The sequence below is a fragment of the Tachypleus tridentatus genome, unplaced genomic scaffold (genome assembly GCF_004210375.1).
Source record: "Tachypleus tridentatus isolate NWPU-2018 unplaced genomic scaffold, ASM421037v1 Hic_cluster_1, whole genome shotgun sequence".
In the NCBI taxonomy this organism is placed as follows: domain Eukaryota; kingdom Metazoa; phylum Arthropoda; class Merostomata; order Xiphosura; family Limulidae; genus Tachypleus; species Tachypleus tridentatus.
This window is the reverse complement of record NW_027467777.1, coordinates 27,511,438-27,531,917: the sequence shown is the minus strand read 5'-3', so window position 1 is coordinate 27,531,917 and position 20,480 is coordinate 27,511,438. Positions and strand designations below refer to the sequence as shown.

The 20,480-nt window shown below is 34.1% G+C and overlaps 1 protein-coding gene and 1 long non-coding RNA gene across 6 annotated transcripts in view; one reads left to right on the top strand and one right to left on the bottom strand.

Moving 5' to 3' along the window:
- Positions 1-19,518, top strand: part of LOC143242043 (sodium-dependent nutrient amino acid transporter 1-like) — a 37,564-nt gene extending 18,046 nt beyond the window's left edge. For all 3 annotated transcript variants that reach the window (XM_076485383.1, XM_076485384.1, XM_076485385.1), the window contains 5 exons: positions 9,443-9,571; positions 11,450-11,549; positions 13,744-13,844; positions 14,398-14,565; positions 15,320-19,518. In XM_076485383.1, coding sequence (XP_076341498.1) covers positions 9,443-9,571; positions 11,450-11,549; positions 13,744-13,844; positions 14,398-14,565; positions 15,320-15,478 — 657 coding nt within the window. In that variant the 3' untranslated portion in view covers positions 15,479-19,518. The remainder of the gene's footprint in view (positions 1-9,442; positions 9,572-11,449; positions 11,550-13,743; positions 13,845-14,397; positions 14,566-15,319) is intronic.
- Positions 4,636-13,872, bottom strand: LOC143242044 (uncharacterized). Of its 3 annotated transcripts, none has more exons than XR_013022389.1 (2): positions 13,736-13,862; positions 4,636-5,572 (listed from the first exon to the last, which is right to left on the bottom strand). It is a non-coding gene; the product is annotated as an uncharacterized LOC143242044 (long non-coding RNA). The 3 variants fall into 3 exon arrangements; XR_013022390.1 differs by lacking the exon at positions 4,636-5,572 and adding an exon at positions 11,302-11,533 and having other exon boundaries at positions 13,736-13,872; XR_013022391.1 differs by lacking the exon at positions 4,636-5,572 and adding an exon at positions 11,302-11,613 and having other exon boundaries at positions 13,736-13,813.
- Positions 19,519-20,480: the final 962 nt, after the last annotated feature.

Here is a 20,480-nt window from a genome sequence, read left to right as displayed (position 1 = left end):
ATGAAACACGTAATGAACAATGGAAGTGAGATATTTTAACAATTTTCAGAGTAGCAGTGCACTGTTAATGTGCGGGTGTATCGCAGATTGATCATGATTCGAGTTAAAACATTTCAACTTTTTCTGCGACTAACTGTAGTGTGGTTGAATGATTTAATTGGCTTTCGACGAACATTGATCGAAGCTCTATAATGTTTTCTACGATGCTACAAATATGAAATACTAGGATTCGAAGTTAGCGAAAACTGTCAGAAAAAAATAAGTGGAAATCTCAGACTAACAAGAATGTTTGACTATCAATAAAAAATTAATATTTTGATACTGAATATTATAACTACATAGGCGAACTAATATAGGCCTAAACATGGTCTAGGTTTGGTAATCGATTACTTAAATATGACATTAATATGATTTGTTTGTTTGTTTGTTTTGGAATTTCGCACAAAGTTACTCGAGGGCTATCTGTGCTAGCCGTCCCTAATTTAGTAGTGTAAGACTAGAGGGAAGGCAGCTAGTCATCACCACCCACCGCCAACTCTTGGGCTACTCTTTTACCAACGAATAGTGGGATTGAATAGTCACATTATACACCCCCACGGCTGGGAGGGCGAGCATGTTTAGCGCGACGCGGGCACGAACCCGCGACCCTCGGATTACGAGTCGCACGCCTTACAAGCTTGGCCAGGCCAGGCCCACAGTAATTAAGGATTTGTTTTAAATGTGATAATAAATCTGATGTACATTAACTGGAAAACACTTATATATATCCTGTGCATTTTTTCTCTGAAAAAACCAACGTTCGGCTTTACTATCAAGGTAAAATATTAATTAAAGGATTTCATTTAAAGTCCTTTAGCCAGCACTGACATTTAAATATTTTGTGTTTGTTAAATATTATTCCGCCAAGATGTTGTCGTTAGACTAGGCCTGAGTTTAAAGATTAAAGTGTAAAGATTTAAAGTTTAAAGATGTTCGTACCTGGCCATACCTGCATTTACTAAATAATTATATGAATTTAGTACTAATCTGTTGTTGTTGTTGATCGCTGTAAAACACACTTCTCGCTTGTTCAATTTATCTGTGTTTGTGTGTTGTAAATCCGTAGACTTACCGCTGTACCAGTGGGAAACTCGATTTACCTATTCTTGTAATTGCATTTATTTATTTCTCACCTGTTTACAGATCTCAGAAGTAATTTAGTTCTACCTACAGGCATAAAGGATAATAGGCCAACCAGATTACAATTTCTTTTGTTGTTGTTTCAGAGTGAATAACAGCACATAACTAATATCCGAGAAAAGTACATGGTAGCCCTAAGTCCCTACCCATCCATATGTTACTATGTTGTATTCAATTACGCATGTATTATATTTCAGAGAAATATGGCCGATGTAAGCCCATTTACACTTGAAAATGTCTCACAGAACATGACGTCGCATAATATTCTGCAGCGAGAATGAGGGACAACACACAGATACACTGGATACATAAGATATATGGATGGGTAGGGACTTACGGGCCACCCTGTAGAAATAAATTGGTATGTTTTTAATTCAGTGTAAATGACTTTCAGAATTTTGCCATGTTACAAATTCCCCGCTGGGACAGAAGTAAGTCTTCAGATTTACAATGCTAAAATCAGGCATTCGATTCCTTTCGGTGGGTACAGCAGATAGCCCGATGTGGCTTTGCTATAAGAAAACACACATACGCTATGTTACAAATTACATAGTTTTGTGAGAGATATCTATACTGGAACCAGGAATGGATTATGGCTATTGAAGCTGTACCAATAGGCCAGAGTTTTAAAAAATCCTATTATGAGGTATATTTTTTCTTTATTATTTAGTGAAATAAATAAATGCGATTTAATCGTTCCAGTAGAAAAATTTAGCCCCGAATCTGTCTTACTTTTAATACGTCACTGGCTATAGCCTTCGTTGTAGGAAACAAGTCAAAGTTAGCTAATAATTAACAAGAGAAAAATTAGAATCTCTTTAATTTATACATGTTGATTAGTTACCACAGCCTGTCAGAACAATAGTAGTGTTAACAAACTTTGTATTTTATGTCTCGTAGGCTTCAGTAATCTAAAGTTTCGCTTACCGTAGCTCATAACATTGAAAATATTATAGTATCAGCAATAGGATATAATAATTGGACGAAACGTTATTACTGTTTATGATGCTAGAAATTTATCAAAATTCCTATTCACCATGTTAATTATGTTAACTTTATGCTTCCAAAATTTAAGTCGTATCTATCATAAAGAAGTGGTTGGAATGTATCTGTGATGTTCGCGTTTCAATATCACAAAAATAAAACCACGCTTTGCCCTTTGAGTTCAGTATATTACAGGAGTTACCATTAAATAACCGAAAAAGTAACCAAAGAGTTGGCGAGAGATGGTGTTGAGCAATTCTTTCCATCCATTCTATCACTTCAAACAGTTACAAACAGAGATTACCATCGTTTAACATACCGTGAAGCAACTATCGCAAACAAGCTATATATAAACTACAAGAAATGCCGCTCTACGGGCAAATACTTGTGCTAATAATTACTAAACGTAGTATTCACACATCATTGACAAATATTTAGAACAAAAAGTAAACATTTTCTTAAAAATGACTTTTCTGAGAAGCACCGCACGCAAGTAGTGCTGGGATTTTGCTGATATAAACTGTAATTTTTTTATGTATTAAAAGTGGCATTCTTTATTGTAAAAATACGTTTGTTTAAGAACTACATTTTTAATACTAATATTTACTAACAGATACGTCAATAAAGATATAATCAAACACTCACGTATTGTCTTAAAGTCGTGTTTTTGTTGTTGGGAGAGTAATTTTATTTAAAACTATTATATTATAAAGAAATGGTTATTGCACGAACCAGCAAGGCCGGATTAAGCTAGTGCGGGACCCGTAGCATATGTTATAAAGGGGCCCTAAATTAAAAAACATAAATTTGTAACTTACATTGTAAATAATTTAATCTTTTCATTTGCTGTACAGCCATGTAATACGACAAATATGTCCGACATTTAAGTAATAGTATTACTTTCATGTAGGTATCAGTTTCAAACGTCAAAAGTAACAAAACTACAATTTAAAAGTTATTTTTTTTTAGATTTAGCATAAGCAAATTTTTTTATGATACTGGACATGTCTATTTAACTCAGCAGTTCATGATCATTGCTCATTAGGGTGAGATTCATCAATCCTTTTTGTCCTATGATGTTCCTTAGTTCATTTTTAATCCTTTTCAGTTCTCAAAATGAGCATTCTCCACTGCAGTTGGTAACCATGAGTGACAAATAGATGCGCAAGGCAATTTCTGCATTTGGAAAACAAGACTCTCAAGAATGGTGAATTATTAAACGGTAAAACTGTAACTCTATAAGTTCTTGTTTGATGCCAACATGAGAAACAAGATCAGTTTTCAACAGTTCAGTAAACTACACAAATTCTTCAAGACTTTCTTCCGGATATGATTTGATGACCTCTTTACAATCTTTTCAGGTATAAACGACTGTAACTAACAAAGGAATCCAATTTACCTTTTGATAAGCATTTTGGCGTTTTGACAGGGCAGAAAGCAAGCTATCAGTAATGACAAGAAATGTTCGGCTTTTAAACTTCTGAGAAGGAGTTTGAGATTCACCAAGAATGGTGGAACCACTGACATCATCATTTCGTGACTTAACCCTTCGAGTTTGTTGATGACAATTTTCACACTAAGTCAGATCCTTGGCTCAATGTCTGAAAAAGTAGACCGCATAGCTTGAAAATATCCATGCAAGGATTTATAGAGTGCATAAGCTGTGTTCAAGTCTTGGTTAGAAGATTGTAAAGAAGCACTGGTCATTTGAAAATACTGTAATACTTGATCACACAGTATGAACATTATTCCCGTATCCAACTTCATCATGATTGAAAGTAGTCCACGAACCTGTTTACGACACTCTACCTTCTGATCATTGAAATGTCACTTGAAACTTGTTTTAATGCAGAAAAGCTGTGTAAAAATTTTGTGTTGCATCTGCACGAACTGACCACCTGGTATCTGACATTTTTTTCACAATGGGCAAATGAGCACCACCATCAGATAATGCAGCAGACCCCACGGATAGATAGAAGCAGAAAACAATGTGTTCAGGCTTCTGACAAATTCACAGAAAATGAATGCTTCTTGACAACATTCAGTTTTCCAACTAAACATGGAATGTAATCCGCATACTCATTCATCTCTTTAATTCGTGCTTGTAAGCTACTATATTTGCCCCTCATGTTGCTGAGACTGTCATAACTTTGACCATAGCACTCTTTTATATCAACGTTATTTTCCTTTAAAAAGCCAAGTAAACTTTGAGCGAGCTGTTCAGCACTATGACCTTCCATATCCAAAAACTTCACAAGTCTTTCCACTGGTTCAGATGGTAAAACATAGCGCATAATCAAATTCAACTGGTCCACATTACATATATCTGGAGTATAACCCAATGAAACAGAATAATACTTATTTCTTCATTTCACAGATAATGTGATCCAGTATGATAGATCCAACTAGACTGATGAATTTCTCACATGTTGTTCTAGATAGGTGTGGTGTATGTCCCCTTCCTTTGTTTGCATGAGTATTTATATGCTTTGCCAGAAAAGGGTCAAACTTGACCAGTAATTCTAACAACTCCAAGTAATTATGAGGAAATCCAAGTTTCATCACTGCCACGAAATGAAAGGCCTCGATCTGCTAAAAACTTTACAACTTCAATTATTCGTTCTAGAAGTGTGCGCTAATACTTTTGTTCGTTCTAGAAGTGTGCGCCAATACTTTTGTTCGGTCTAGAAGTGTGCGCCAATACTTTTGTTCGGTCTAGAAGTGTGCACCAATACTTTTGTTCGGTCTCTATTTGTTTCACAAGTTGGGAATCGACACGTTCATCTTTGTTTTTACGCATCAACAGTGAAATTAAAGCTTACCTGTGTGAAGAACTTTCTTCATGTCGACATAATAGAATGCTTGAATTTTTCCAGTCATTAGACCCCTCTTCAGTAAACTTTGATGAACATCTGAAGTCATAACCTTGCATGGGAAACAGAATAGGCTTTCTTTGCTTTCTGAATAACATAACCACTTTCTTGCATGTTGCTTGTTTGTAATTTTATGAGCATGTGTGAAAGAAAACTTCTCAAAGTACTGAGGTTTCTTTTCATTGTCATACAATCCCATGGATGAAAAGAAATCACTATCAGCATGTTGACATTCATCACTTCCATTGGCTATCCAATTTTACGATCACAATCATCTAGATTGTTTGGCCACTTTCACTTGTTCTTTCGCATTCAATGGATGCTGGCTGTTGCTACATGCCTTCTGACACACTAATACTAGCTGTTCCTATATTTCCAGCTACAGCGGTTATAGCACCATCACCATGAACATCAAAATATTCTGTTTTTGATATCACAGGTTGGTCTCTTCTTTCTTTTACTTCCTTCGCTTTACGTTTTACGCTTCCAGGAGCATTATGGCGTCCAATATCTCTGGCTCTACTGCTCATTGGTATCTGGAATGGAAAAGATCAATGAAATTGGCATTTAAAAACAAATAGTTTATGTAAATAAAAATATGCACTTCAGTAAATTATAAGGTACGAGTTGGCAAGCCACGTCCATAACAACAGTTTATATAATGAAACGTAAGTAGAGCTACTAACAAAGATTAGTGAACAAATTTATGTGACTGTTGTGGCTATGAGCGCTCGTGGATCACATGCACTCAACAACCAACTAGGAACAGTGTTCTGAAAATCCTCTGTTTAGTTGCTAATTGGAACTCAGTTGGGAAAGACATACCAAATGCTAAAAAAAACAAAAAAACTTAGGTTTTTGCGTTTCAACAAAGCTAGACAAAATCACTCAAGAAAACAAGAAAATGGACGTACACCTACCACGGCTGTGCATCTTAAGCAACGTAAATATACAACACGTAATTCATGTGTCGTAAGGTCTTAAGATTATATACATATCGATATCACGCTCCCACTAACTACTGTGTTAAAATAATAACCCCAGTTGAAGGCGATACAGGGTTTTGCAAGCAAAGTGAGAGATATAATTTTTTTTAGAAGAAGGGATAACATTTTTGAATTAATTTAATTAAGATTTTCATTAATTCTTGAAAATGTAAGTATTTCACGCATCATATGCTTGCAGTAACTTCCACAACCACTTGATCAGATGTTTTCAAGAGCTGAATTAATGTTTGACATCAAATCATCTTCATTGGTTGGCTGCAATTCTTTGACCTTGTTTTTCCACTGCGCAAAAAGATTCTCAGTCAGATTGAAAACTGACAAATAGGAGGAAAGAAACTTAACTTGATGTCCTGACATTTCAAAAGTTTTCCAGCACTTAAGATGTCTTATGTATTCTGCAATTATTGCAAATGATAATTCAGTTTTCCATATTATTTCTTTCTTAATAAATTAAAACGATCATTTAGAAAGTCAATAAATGCAGCACAATTATATGCCCCTATTTTAATTTTTTGAAAATATGCTCATTTTTTTATCATAGCTGAGCAAACAGATATGTTTCTTGACTTGACCCCTGGCACTGACATTCTTGGCGTTGTATCTCTGAATGGCATACCTCTTGAAACTCTCACATTAACATTAAATACTATTTCATCAACAAAAATTATTTTGTTTTCTGAAAACCGGGTTATTATTTCAAGAAACTCACAAGCATAGATCTTTTGCCACGAATATTGGCATCAGAAATTCTCTTCTCCGGTATAAACTTTATTATTTTTAATGTACAGGGTGGCCCGTAACTTTCTACCCATCCATATATCTTATGTATCCACTGTATCTGTGTGCTGTCCCTCATTCTCGCTGCATAATTTATGCGACGTTATGTTCTGTGAGACATTTTCCTCAACATAGCAGGGGTTATTGTTCCAAATGCCGCGGTAACAGCTGCCTTCAACTCATCATTAGTATTATTGAATATAACATAATAACATAAGGATGGGTAGGGACTTACGGGCCATCCTATATAGTTAAACCCATCTAGTGTCCTTAAGATGTTTAACTCAGATAAAGCAACATTATGAATCCGTGAATGTTTTTCTTGAAATTTCAGTAAACGATGTATTACAGCGGTCACCTACTATTGTCTTAATATCTCTTTTGATATCATCATTTAACTTATTGGACTATATTCCTCCCTCAGACTGATTTGATGTCCTATTTTCCTTTTTATATTGATTTATTACCCTATAAACCGTGGAAAGATTAACCATCCTTATGATGTCACTAATCTGTCTTCCTTCAGCAAAATTTCTTATACTTATTTCTTTCATTTCATTCGAGATATTCTTGTTCATAAGGAATTAAAAGAAAATATATATAATTTTTTAATTATTATTCATATGTCTCACTTTGCTTGCAAAACCCTGTAATATAAGACTAAAATCGCTAACCTTAAACAGTCAGTCGTTCATAAAAGTTGAAGGCAGTATAGTACTATAGTAGTAGGGCAAGTGTAGAATCACCGAACCGGAATTGATATGCGACCCAGACAGCAACTGATGTTGCTTAGGGCAAGTGTAGAATCACCGAACCGCAATTGATATGCGACCAAGACAGCAACTGATGTTGCTTAGGGCAAGTGTAGAATCACCGAACCGGAATTGATATGCGACCAAGACAGCAACTGATGTTGCTTAGGGCAAGTATAGAATCACCGAACCGGAATTGATATGCGACCCAGACAGCCACTGATGTTGTTTAATTTCCCATTGTTTTCATTAGTAATTTGTCCTTCAAACTAGTTTTAATAATTATAGGCCTTGTTACATGATGTATTTTGTACATAACACTAAAAGCATACTGGGTTATTTTACACAAGCAAGGTGTTCTTGTGAAAAAGGAAAGATTTAGGCCAGCAATAAAATATATGTTAAATATTTTAACTTACTTTAGGTCCAGCAGATAGTATTTAGGCCTAGCACAAAAAAAAAAAATGGCAGTCTCAACTGACAGTAGGTAACTTGTGTTTTCTCATAACAATATACCACAAAAATATGACGGCTGAGTTATGTAGAACCATTATATTATCCTTGAAAATAAAATTAAAACTTCAAGTAAAAGATTATTAATTTTTTGCAAATCAGCAATGGGCCCGGCATGGCCAAGCGTGTTAAAGCGTTCGACTCGTAATCCGAGGGTGGCGGGTTCGAATCCCGGTTGCGCCAAACATGCCCGCCCTTTCAGCCGTGGGGGCGTTATAATGTTACGATCAATCCAACTATTCGTTGGTAAAAGAGTAGCCCAAGAGTTGGTGGTGGGTGGTGATGACTAGCTGCCTTCCCTCTAGTCTTACACTGCTAAATTAGGGACAGCTAGCGCAGATATCCCTCGAGTAGCTTTGCGCGAAATTCAAAAACAAAACAGATCAGCAATGCAATGAGGCACACAGAAAGGTGCTTATCGATTATGTGTTTGCCGTAGTTTCATGTGCAACCAATTATTACGATGAAATAAAACTCTGTTGTATCCAAACAGCTTAGAAGTGAGTGGACTTTTAAAAACTTTATATTTAACGGTCATTTAGCTGTTTTTGCTTCTCATAATAAGAAACAACAAAATAATAAATTATAACCTCCTACTCTAACTTTGGTCGCGTAGGCTTTGCTCATCACTGTTGTAGTAGCAAATTGGAAAATCGACTGTGTGTCTGAGGTTAGAGGTTTTGGCTTTATATTTTCACCTTCTATAGGGACCACTTGTTGCTAGCAAGTGTGGTACCTATGTATATATAATCTTTAGTATATGCCCTACCAGTATTCACCTGTTGCCAGCAAATTTGACCCTAAACTCTCTTTGGCGAACTATTTTCATCCATGAATCGCCAAGAATAGAAGTACCCACAAACTTCACTTTTCGGCATGTAAATTTTAAAGCCTTCAAAATCCACTTATAAAGCGTTCCATCTATATCTTGTTTAATTAGAAACGATCTATGGATTTCTTACTTTCACTTAAAGTGCATAACGAAATGAACAATCCATTTATATCAACACAGAATTTGTGATTGGCCAACCCATGTTGATAGCCTGAAAGCACTTAGCGCTGGCCCTTGACCGTAGCATATGCTACTCTTGTTACTAGGATAATCCGGCACCAGAGTTATACTTTTAATTGTATGTATCTTGAACACCAAAAGTGTGAAAATTTTAAATCATTCTGTTAAGTGTTGTCATTCAATAGATGAGGCTACATGTCTTTATTTCGGTCACATACATATACACGATACGACTGTTATAGTAAGATGCGTGATTTGTGTATTTTTTTACGTAACTTTGTTTTTAACCTTCAGTGTCTTTATTACCTTTCACCTCTACCTACTTTTCTTCGTTTTCTGTTGCAGATCGCTCAAGTCGAAACAATTCTGACATCTATCAAAGATCAGTATCCCATCCTCCAGAAGAAGAAAAGTCTTGTAGCCTTGTGCTTGTGTAGCGTGTTTTGTCTTTGTGGACTGCCACTCACAACAGATGTAAAGTTTTTAATTGTACACGTATCTAAAAATTATGTTTAGTCTTTGAAGTCACTTACAAAAAACCGAGTCAGATGTAACAGTATCAGATACTAAATGAAAACAGAATTAAAATTTAATCAAGTAAAATGAATTACTTATAAAAACTTATTAGTAGAGACAAAATAACTCCAAATATTGTAGAAAATAAACAAACTTGTAAAGTCAAATATTGAATTTGTACCATATTCCTGTTACATCTTCCTTAATATTACAAACAAATGACTATCTCAAAATGACGTGTGATGAAATTCAACAACAGTTAGGTCTAATGTTTGAGTGAATTATATATATTTATACACAGGGTGTTTCAAAAGACCACTGCAGGCAAATCGTTCAGAAATAAAGTGGTACTGATAATAATTGTTTGTGGTATAGAATAAGGTGTTGTATGATCATATTGTTGGAGTTTTTCAAAATGTTTTGAAATGCATCACGAGAATGTTATTGGCAGAGGTGTATGTAGACAGTAATCAATAAAACATTTTAAACTAAACATCTTCAACACCGCTCCTCGGCACGACAAATATAGACATAAATTAACCCTTCCATGTGTATGGACCGTGCAATAGAAATTTGACCATATCAAGTTTGAGGTGAAAGTTCAAATTTTTACATAAGCAGAACATTGCACATTTGAAAGGTCTAAAATGTTAAAAGTGGTAAAATAAAAGTCTCCTTCACAAAGAAACATACATGAACATTGTGTTACAGCTGCCCTCTAACTAATAGTCTAATATCCAGTTTAACCTTGTCCTACTGTGTGCTATGAAATAGCCAGGTGACCGCCATTCTTCACATCAGATAATAGGATATGTATGTCAGTGACTGCATATTACAGGCTCGTTTACACAATCTGCAGACAGACCAAGAACAGACAACAAACCTCAAGTACTGGCATCTATCACACAAAACCCACATAACGACACTACTCGTCATAGTGGGTTAGCTGAGCATCCGTTGCTAGGATACTCAACTGAAACAGATTTTAACCATTTCATATTCATCTCCATCAAAGTTTTCATAAAGGTAAACTTATGATGTGTGCATTGAGTTTCTGGGAGAAACACTGAAATACCTAGTGGGAACGTGTGAAAGACAATTCAGTTTTACAGTCACACTAACATCACTTAGGACAAACTGTCACCATCCTTTCCTTCTGGAAGAAACACTTAAATACCTAGTGGGAACGTGTGAAAGACAATTCAGTTTCACAGCCACACTAACATCACGATAACCAGAGCCACCAATGGAACTGAATAACTTGTTATGTTGTAACTAAAGTATTGTATAATCCATCCTGGATTATCCAATTTTACCTCAAAAAATTTAGTTAATTCGGGTTATTGAAAAGTGGTGCATGAATGTTTTTAAATATAGATTATCCGTAAAATTACATCCTAAAAATGGTCTCTGAAATCAGGGCAGAACAAAATAACAAGAGAGAGAAATAGTAGTTTAAGGATATGTGCGCATGCGTGTGTTTGTGTATATATATTTGAGCCACACTGTGTCTACCATACATATATAGACATAACGCGTCTCAAATATCATCATACACCCTTTACAAAAAATTCCAAAGACTGTATAAAGTTTAAAAATACTATTCTCTTGTGGCAAATATAACTAATTGCAATCTAAGTATATTGTTTTTGTTTACGAATGCAGATTTTATTTACTACATTTAATAAAAATAGTCTGAGACCTGCAATGCTTATACAACAGTTCTACAATGAAAAGTACCAATACAGCAATATTTACTGCGGTCATTTAAACAAATGGCTTTAAAAACTTTGTTTCTGGAATCAAATGTTTCTTCTCTGCTTGAATTTCTGTTAGGCTGGCCTTTATATCATGACTCTACTTGATAATTATGGTGTTGGAACAGCTGCCTTTCTTTACTGTATTGTGGAAACAATAGGCCTGATGTGGATATACGGTATGTTTATATAAATAAATGAACAAACAATTTTTCATCCTACAATGTTACAGTCAGCAGCAGTCTAGATCCAAGTAAAAAATTGTTAATTTGTAATTTAAAATGTTTAAATAGTAGTAAATTAAAAGTAACTACATGTCTCATTTATATAGTGAGTGCGGCCAAAGTAACTACATGTCTCATTTTTATAGTGAGTGTGGCCAAAGTAACTACATGTCTCATTTATATAGCGAGTGTGGCCAAAGTAACTACATGTTTCATTTATATAGTGAGTGTGGCCAAAGTAACTACATGTCTCATTTATATAGTGAGTGTGGCCAAAGTAACTACATGTTTCATTTATATAGTGAGTGTGGCCAAAGTAACTACATGTTTCATTTATATAGTGAGTGTGGCCAAAGTAACTACATGTCTCATTTATATAGTGAGTGTGGCCAAAGTAACTACATGTCTCATTTATATTGTGAGTGTGGCCAAAGTAACTACATGTCTCATTTATATAGCGAGTGTGGCCAAAGTAACTACATGTCTCATTTATATAGCGAGTGTGGCCAAAGTAACTACATGTCTCATTTATATAGCGAGTGTGGCCAAAGTAACTACATGTCTCATTTATATAGCGAGTGTGGCCAAAGTAACTACATGTCTCATTTATATAGCGAGTGTGGCCAAAGTAACTACATGTCTCATTTATATAGTGAGTGTGGCCAAAGTAACTACATGTCTCATTTATATAGTGAGTGTGGCCAAAGTAACTACATGTTTCATTTATATAGTGAGTGTGGCCAAAGTAACTTCATATATAGTGAGTGTGGCCAAAGTAACTACATGTCTCATTTATATAGTGAGTGTGGCCAAAGTAACTACATGTCTCATTTATATAGCGAGTGTGGCCAAAGTAACTACATGTCTCATTTATATAGCGAGTGTGGCCAAAGTAACTACATGTCTCATTTATATAGCGAGTGTGGCCAAAGTAACTACATGTCTCATTTATATAGCGAGTGTGGCCAAAGTAACTACATGTCTCATTTATATACTGAGTGTGGCCAAAGTAACTACATGTTTCATTTATATAGTGAGTGTGGCCAAAGTAACTACATGTCTCATTTATATAGTGAGTGTGGCCAAAGTAACTACATGTCTCATTTATATAGTGAGTGTGGCCAAAGTAACTACATGTTTCATTTATATAGCGAGTGTGGCCAAAGTAACTACATGTCTCATTTATATAGCGAGTGTGGCCAAAGTAACCACATGTCTCATTTATATAGTGAGTGTGGCCAAAGTAACTACATGTCTCATTTATATAGCGAGTGTGGCCAAAGTAACCACATGTCTCATTTATATAGCGAGTGTGGCCAAAGTAACTACATGTTTCATATATATATAGTGAGTGTGGCCAAAGTAACTACATGTCTCATTTATATAGCGAGTGTGGCCAAAGTAACTACATGTCTCATTTATATAGCGAGTGTGGCCAAAGTAACTACATGTTTCATATATATAGCGAGTGTGGCCAAAGTAACTACATGTCTCATTTATATAGTGAGTGTGGCCAAAGTAACTACATGTCTCATTTATATAGTGAGTGTGGCCAAAGTAACTACATGTCTCATTTATATAGTGAGTGTGGCCAAAGTAACTACATGTCTCATTTATATAGTGAGTGTGGCCAAAGTAACTACATGTTTCATTTATAACCTAGTTTAATTTCCCTTACATAAACAATAATTAAACTGCTTCTAACTGTTTTCTCTGTGGTAACAACTATATAATGATTACACGTATTGCTCAATTTAACTGTGTTTATTTCCTTGTCCAGTTATGAGCAGTAGAAAGGACCACGTAACTTTATAATTATGTTCTATATTACTGGTTGGATCACATAATTTATTTTTTATTTCTACCAAAATTAAACAAAACGAACCTGAGTACCGGTAATCTAAGATCTCTAACTTCCTATGAATTAATGTCACCTTTGTGGAAGATTAAATCTGGTTAATATTTTATTGTAATAAGAAAATTAAAACATGGAAGTAAACTTAGTTTTTACTTTTATGACGTGTCATAAGATGCTAGTATATTAAATAATTTGTCTAGTAAGATCAAATTAACTTTAAATAATGACTTGCTAACAACGTTTATAACAAGCTGTTTGATAAAATATTCAGAAAAATACAAACTTTCACAGGTTGGAGTAATTTCTGTGACGACATTCATTTCATGCTAAATGCCGCAGTCGGACTGTACTGGAAGGTCACGTGGATAGTCACCGCACCTGTGATACTAACTGTAAGCACGCCCTCTTGCTATAAGATATGTTGTTGTTTTCACTGTAAATTAATTTTTACCTAACATGAATAACTTACAATAAGTTTAAAATAGTATGTTCCAGAACAATACACTTGGCACGTACTGCTATAATATAAGGAATATGTACTACAGAGGAATGTATGTACAAAGAATAATATTATAATTCTATAGTGATTTGGGTCTTTCCCAAAACGTCTAAGTAACATTACAAGAGATCGACATGACAGCTTCCTGATCATGGATATGCTAAAAGTAGAAAAATGTAAAGAAACAATAATTCGAATTTTATCATAATAATTTTAGATTATGTTTCTAATGCTTCATTGGTTTTTGGAGTTGAAACCGTTAACTTTGATTTGAGAAAATGCAAGCAGACATGCGAAGGTCACTAAGAAGTTACTTAAACTTCCTTTATCGTTTTCACATCATTTAGAAATAATTTTGAAAAAAGTTAAATAATTCATTTAATATTCAGCCTCTATCATGATACCCACATCTATTGCTGTGGTTCTTTTTTACCCGTGTCCTGTAGGTGATTTTTATTTATGGAAATGTAATGTTGGTCATTGAAAAAAACAGTGAAGGAAGTAGTACCATTCCACCTTGGGGTACAGCAATAGGATGGGTTCTGGCAGCTGTTGCTATCTTCCAGATCCCCATATGGATTATGCGAGTAGTTTACAATACAAAAGGTCCACAGGTAAGACAAGTATCTTAAATATTCTAAATTTTCCTTACTTAAAAAACAGATGAAAATATAAAAACTTTTACAAATTCAGCTGGTTACACGAGGCAATATCTGATTTCTCCTCAATGAATTGAAAAGTGTAGGTTCAGATTACCAGTTATTTGATGGTTCTACATCAAAGACATAACACGTTAGTTAAAAAGATAATTGTAAATTTCAGATCTTAGCCTTAGTTAACAACTGTTGATCTTACATTTACCCTCACTGGACTGTAACCTGTTGTACTGCAAACTGTAAAGCCTAGTTTCTGGTGGTCCTACATATTAGTTATCTTCTATGTTTCTTTATTCAGTTATTACATTGTATTTCAGAAATATGTAAATGTTATAAACAATATTTAAAAAAGCCAATTAATTAAGAATCCATTTAAGCTAAATTAATGGACTAAATGTATATACAAGTTTAACCAAAAACTTAGCTAAATTAATGGACTAAATGTATGTACAAGTTTAACCAAAAACTTAAGCTGAATTAATGGACAAAATGTATATACAAGTTTAACCAAAAAATAAGGAATGAATTACACAGGTTTCTTATAGCCTCATGTATTAAAACAAAATATTGTTTAGCTTTAAAATAATTTTAATTCCTAGAAGTTACCTTATAATGAAGTAAATAAATGAAATATTGTAATAAACTACAAACTGTAGAAAACAAACATTTTCAAACAACTACTGTGAACAGAGTTTTTAATTTTGGGTTTCAGAGACTGAAAAAAGCTTTCCAACCACAAGAAGACTGGGGTCCTAGTAATCCAACTAATTTTATCTCTTGGAAAACTTGGAAATCTAGCAGAAAAACTGTTGAAAATGTTATTTCTGCATACCAGAATGAAGCTTTTGAAAAAGATGAAACCAAATTTTAATGTCCTTTGGTCAAGTCCTAGAAAAATGGAATGCAGAGAACAGATGTACCTTTTATGGAGTTACTTTTGTATCTATCAGATTCACAATACCTTTTATGGAGTTATTTTTGTATCTATCAGATTCACAATACCTTCTATAGAGTTACTTTTCTGCCTATCAGATTCACAATACCTTCTATAAAGTTACTTTTGTACCTATCAGATTCACAATACCTTCTATAGAGTTACTTTTGTGCCTATCAGATTCACAATACCTTCTATAGAGTTACTTTTGTATCTATCAGATTCACAACACCTTCTATCGAGTTACTTTTGTATCTATCAGATTCACAATACCTTCTATCGAGTTACTTTTGTATCTATCAGATTCACAATACCTTCTATCGAGTTAGTTTTGTATCTATCAGATTCACAATACCTTCTATCGAGTTAGTTTTGTATCTATCAGATTCACAATACCTTCTATGGAGTTAGTTTGGTGCCTATCAGATTCACAGTACCTTTTATGGAGTTACCTTTATGTCTATCAGATTCACAATACCTTCTATAGAGTTACTTTTGTGCCTGTCAGATTCACAATACCTTCTATAGAGTTATGTTTGTATCTATCAGATTCACAATACCTTCTATAGAGTTACTTTTGTGCCTGTCAGATTCACAATACCTTCTATAGAGTTACTTTTGTATCTATAAGATTCACAATACCTTCTATAGAGTTACTTTTGTATCTATCAGATTCACAATACCTTCTATAGAGTTACTTCTGTATCTATCAGATTCACAATACCTTCTATAGAGTTACTTTTGTATCTATCAGTTTCACAATACCTTCTATAGAGTTACTTCTGTATCTATCAGATTCACAATACCTTCTATAGAGTTACTTTTGTATCTATCAGATTCACAATACCTTCTATAGAGTTACTTTTGTATCTATCAGATTCACAATACCTTCTATGGAGTTACTTTTCTGCCTATCAGATTCACAATACCTTCTATGGAGTTACTTTTCTGCCTATCAGATTCACAATACCTTCTATAGAGTTACTTTTGTATCTATCAGATTCACAATACCTTCTATAGAGTTACTTTTGTATCTATAAGATTCACAATACCTTCTATAGAGTTACTTTTGTATCTATCAGATTCACAATACCTTCTATAGAGTTACTTTTGTATCTATCAGATTCACAATACCTTCTATAGAGTTACTTTTGTATCTATCAGATTCACAATACCTTCTATAGAGTTACTTCTGTATCTATCAGATTCACAATACCTTCTATAGAGTTACTTTTGTATCTATCAGTTTCACAATACCTTCTATAGAGTTACTTCTGTATCTATCAGATTCACAATACCTTCTATGGAGTTACTTTTCTGCCTATCAGATTCACAATACCTTCTATGGAGTTACTTTTCTGCCTATCAGATTCACAATACCTTCTATAGAGTTACTTTTGTATCTATCAGATTCACAATACCTTCTATAGAGTTACTTTTGTATCTATCAGATTCACAATACCTTCTATAGAGTTACTTTTGTATCTATCAGATTCACAATACCTTCTATAGAGTTACTTCTGTATCTATCAGATTCACAATACCTTCTATAGAGTTACTTTTGTATCTATCAGTTTCACAATACCTTCTATAGAGTTACTTCTGTATCTATCAGATTCACAATACCTTCTATAGAGTTACTTTTGTATCTATCAGATTCACAATACCTTCTATAGAGTTACTTCTGTATCTATCAGATTCACAATACCTTCTATGGAGTTACTTTTCTGCCTATCAGATTCACAATACCTTCTATGGAGTTACTTTTCTGCCTATCAGATTCACAATACCTTCTATAGAGTTACTTTTGTCTATCAGATCCACAATACCTTCTATAGAGTTACTTTTGTTTCTATCAGATTCACAATACCTTCTATAGAGTTACTTTTGTATCTATCAGATTCACAATACCTTCTATAGAGTTACTTTTGTATCTATCAGATTCACAATACCTTCTATAGAGTTACTTCTGTATCTATCAGATTCACAATACCTTCTATAGAGTTACTTTTGTATCTATCAGTTTCACAATACCTTCTATAGAGTTACTTCTGTATCTATCAGATTCACAATACCTTCTATAGAGTTACTTTTGTATCTATCAGTTTCACAATACCTTCTATAGAGTTACTTCTGTATCTATCAGATTCACAATACCTTCTATGGAGTTACTTTTCTGCCTATCAGATTCACAATACCTTCTATGGAGTTACTTTTCTGCCTATCAGATTCACAATACCTTCTATAGAGTTACTTTTGTATCTATCAGATTCACAATACCTTCTATAGAGTTACTTTTGTATCTATCAGATTCACAATACCTTCTATAGAGTTACTTTTGTATCTATCAGATTCACAATACCTTCTATAGAGTTACTTTTGTATCTATCAGATTCACAATACCTTCTATAGAGTTACTTTTGTATCTATCAGATTCACAATACCTTCTATAGAGTTACTTTTGTATCTATCAGTTTCACAATACCTTCTATAGAGTTACTTCTGTATCTATCAGAGTCACAATACCTTCTACAGAGTTACTTCTGTATCTATCAGATTCACAATACCTTCTATAGAGTTACTTTTGTGCCTGTCAGATTCACAATACCTTCTATGGAGTTACTTTTGTGCCTATCAGATTCACAATACCTTCTATAGAGTTACTTTTGTATCTATCAGATTCACAATACCTTCTATAGAGTTACTTTTGTTTCTATCAGATTCACAATACCTTCTATAGAGTTACCTTTGTCTATCAGATCCACAATACCTTCTATAGAGTTACTTTTGTTTCTATCAGATTCACAATACCTTCTATAGAGTTACCTTTGTCTATCAGATTCACAATACCTTCTATCGAGTTAGTTTTGTATCTATCAGATTCACAATACCTTCTATGGAGTTCGTTTGGTGCCTATCAGATTCACAATACCTTCTGTGGAGTTAGTTTGGTGCCTATCAGATTCACAATACCTTCTATAGAGCTACTTTTGTGCCTGTCAGATTCACAATACCTTCTATGAAGTTACTTTTGTGCCTATCAGATTCACAATACCTTCTATAGAGTTACCTTTGTATCTATCAGATACACAATACCTTCTATAGAGTTACCTTTGTCTATCAGATTCACAATACCTTCTATCAAGTTAGTTTTGTATCTATCAGATTCACAATACCTTCTATGGAGTTACTTTTGTGCCTGTCAGATTCACAATACCTTTATGGAGTTACTATTATGTCTATCAGATTCACAATACCTTTTATGGAGTTAGTTTTGTGCCTGTCAGATTCACAATACCTTCTATGGAGTTAGTTTTGTGCCTGTCAGATTCACAATACCTTCTATGGAGTTAGTTTTGTGCCTGTCAGATTCACAATACCTTCTATGGAGTTAGTTTTGTGCCTGTCAGATTCACAATACCTTCTATGGAGTTAGTTTTGTGCCTGTCAGATTCACAATACCTTCTATGGAGTTAGTTTTGTGCCTGTCAGATTCACAATACCTTCTATAGAGTTAGTTTTGTGCCTGTCAGATTTACAATACCTTTTATGGAGTTACTTTTGTGCCTGTCAGATTCGCAGTACCTACTATGGTAGGGGTTCCCAACCTTTTTGCACTCTCGACATGAAAATGTAATTGATGAAATAAAATTAATGTATGCCAAGCTACTTCTAACAAGGTTACACGACTCCCCTGCCAAGTCTTCGCGACTCCCCTGCCAAGGCTTCGCGACCCACCGGTTGTGAACCCCTGTTCTATGGAGTATCTTTTGTGCCTGTCAGATTCACAATACCTTCTATGTGTGTCTTGTTTCTATAAACAATTGTACTGATTCAGGTTAAAATTTCTAAATTGATTAAGTCTTTCAGCCAACCATCTACACTTCATAATTAATAACTCCAGTTCTTGTTATACACAGTACATACTGTATCTTTGTATACTTTATGTGTATTAAATTAATTCAAAGTTTTAATAACTATTCCATTTATTAACAGATTTTTAATCTGAATATTTTTTTCTCACTTTTGAGGAATATATTAGAAATAAGCTTTGGTAACACATATTTTAGTCTTCATTCAAAGAAACTTTTTTAAACCTGAAAGATAAGACCAATCCTATGGTTCTACTCTATAACACATCTAATTCAGCTCTTGTTTAAATGTTTTACACTTCAAATTTTAACCTTATATACGGGTTTTTTGTCCCTTTATTATTTTTTAAAACTGAAATTCACATATTAATAACATAAAAGTTCACAATGTTCTACACAAATGCACTTAGTAATGTGCATCCTTCATATATAATGGTCAGAAAAAGTCAGTACCACTGACTTATGGAAAATAGCCAATCAAGACCCTGCGAAGAAAGTCGACACTATTTTCTACATTCTATGAAAACCCATCTCAGACATCACCAAGCGAGACCTTACCTGAAATCCATAGAAGACCTAGACATGAAAAAACTAGAAAATAACCAACTGTTGGATACACTAGTAGTGTTGTCAATGACCAATAGGAACAGTGTCCCTTAGCATCTAACGCTTAGTAACATGTATTCCACATGTTATAAATATAACATTAATAAAATATAAACTATTCTATATTGATACACTTACTTACAGAGAGATTCCACTATTCTATATTGATACACTTACTTACAGAGAGATTCCACTATTCTATATTGATACACTTACTTACAGAGAGATTCCACTATTCTATATTGATACACTTACTTACAGAGAGATTCCACTATTCTATATTGATACACTTACTTACAGAGAGATTCCACTATTCTATATTGATACACTTACTTACAGAGAGATTCCACTATTCCATATTGATACACTTACTTACAGAGAGATTCCACTATTCCATATTGATACACTTACTTACAGAGAGATTCCACTATTCCATATTGATACACTTAGAGAGAGTTCCA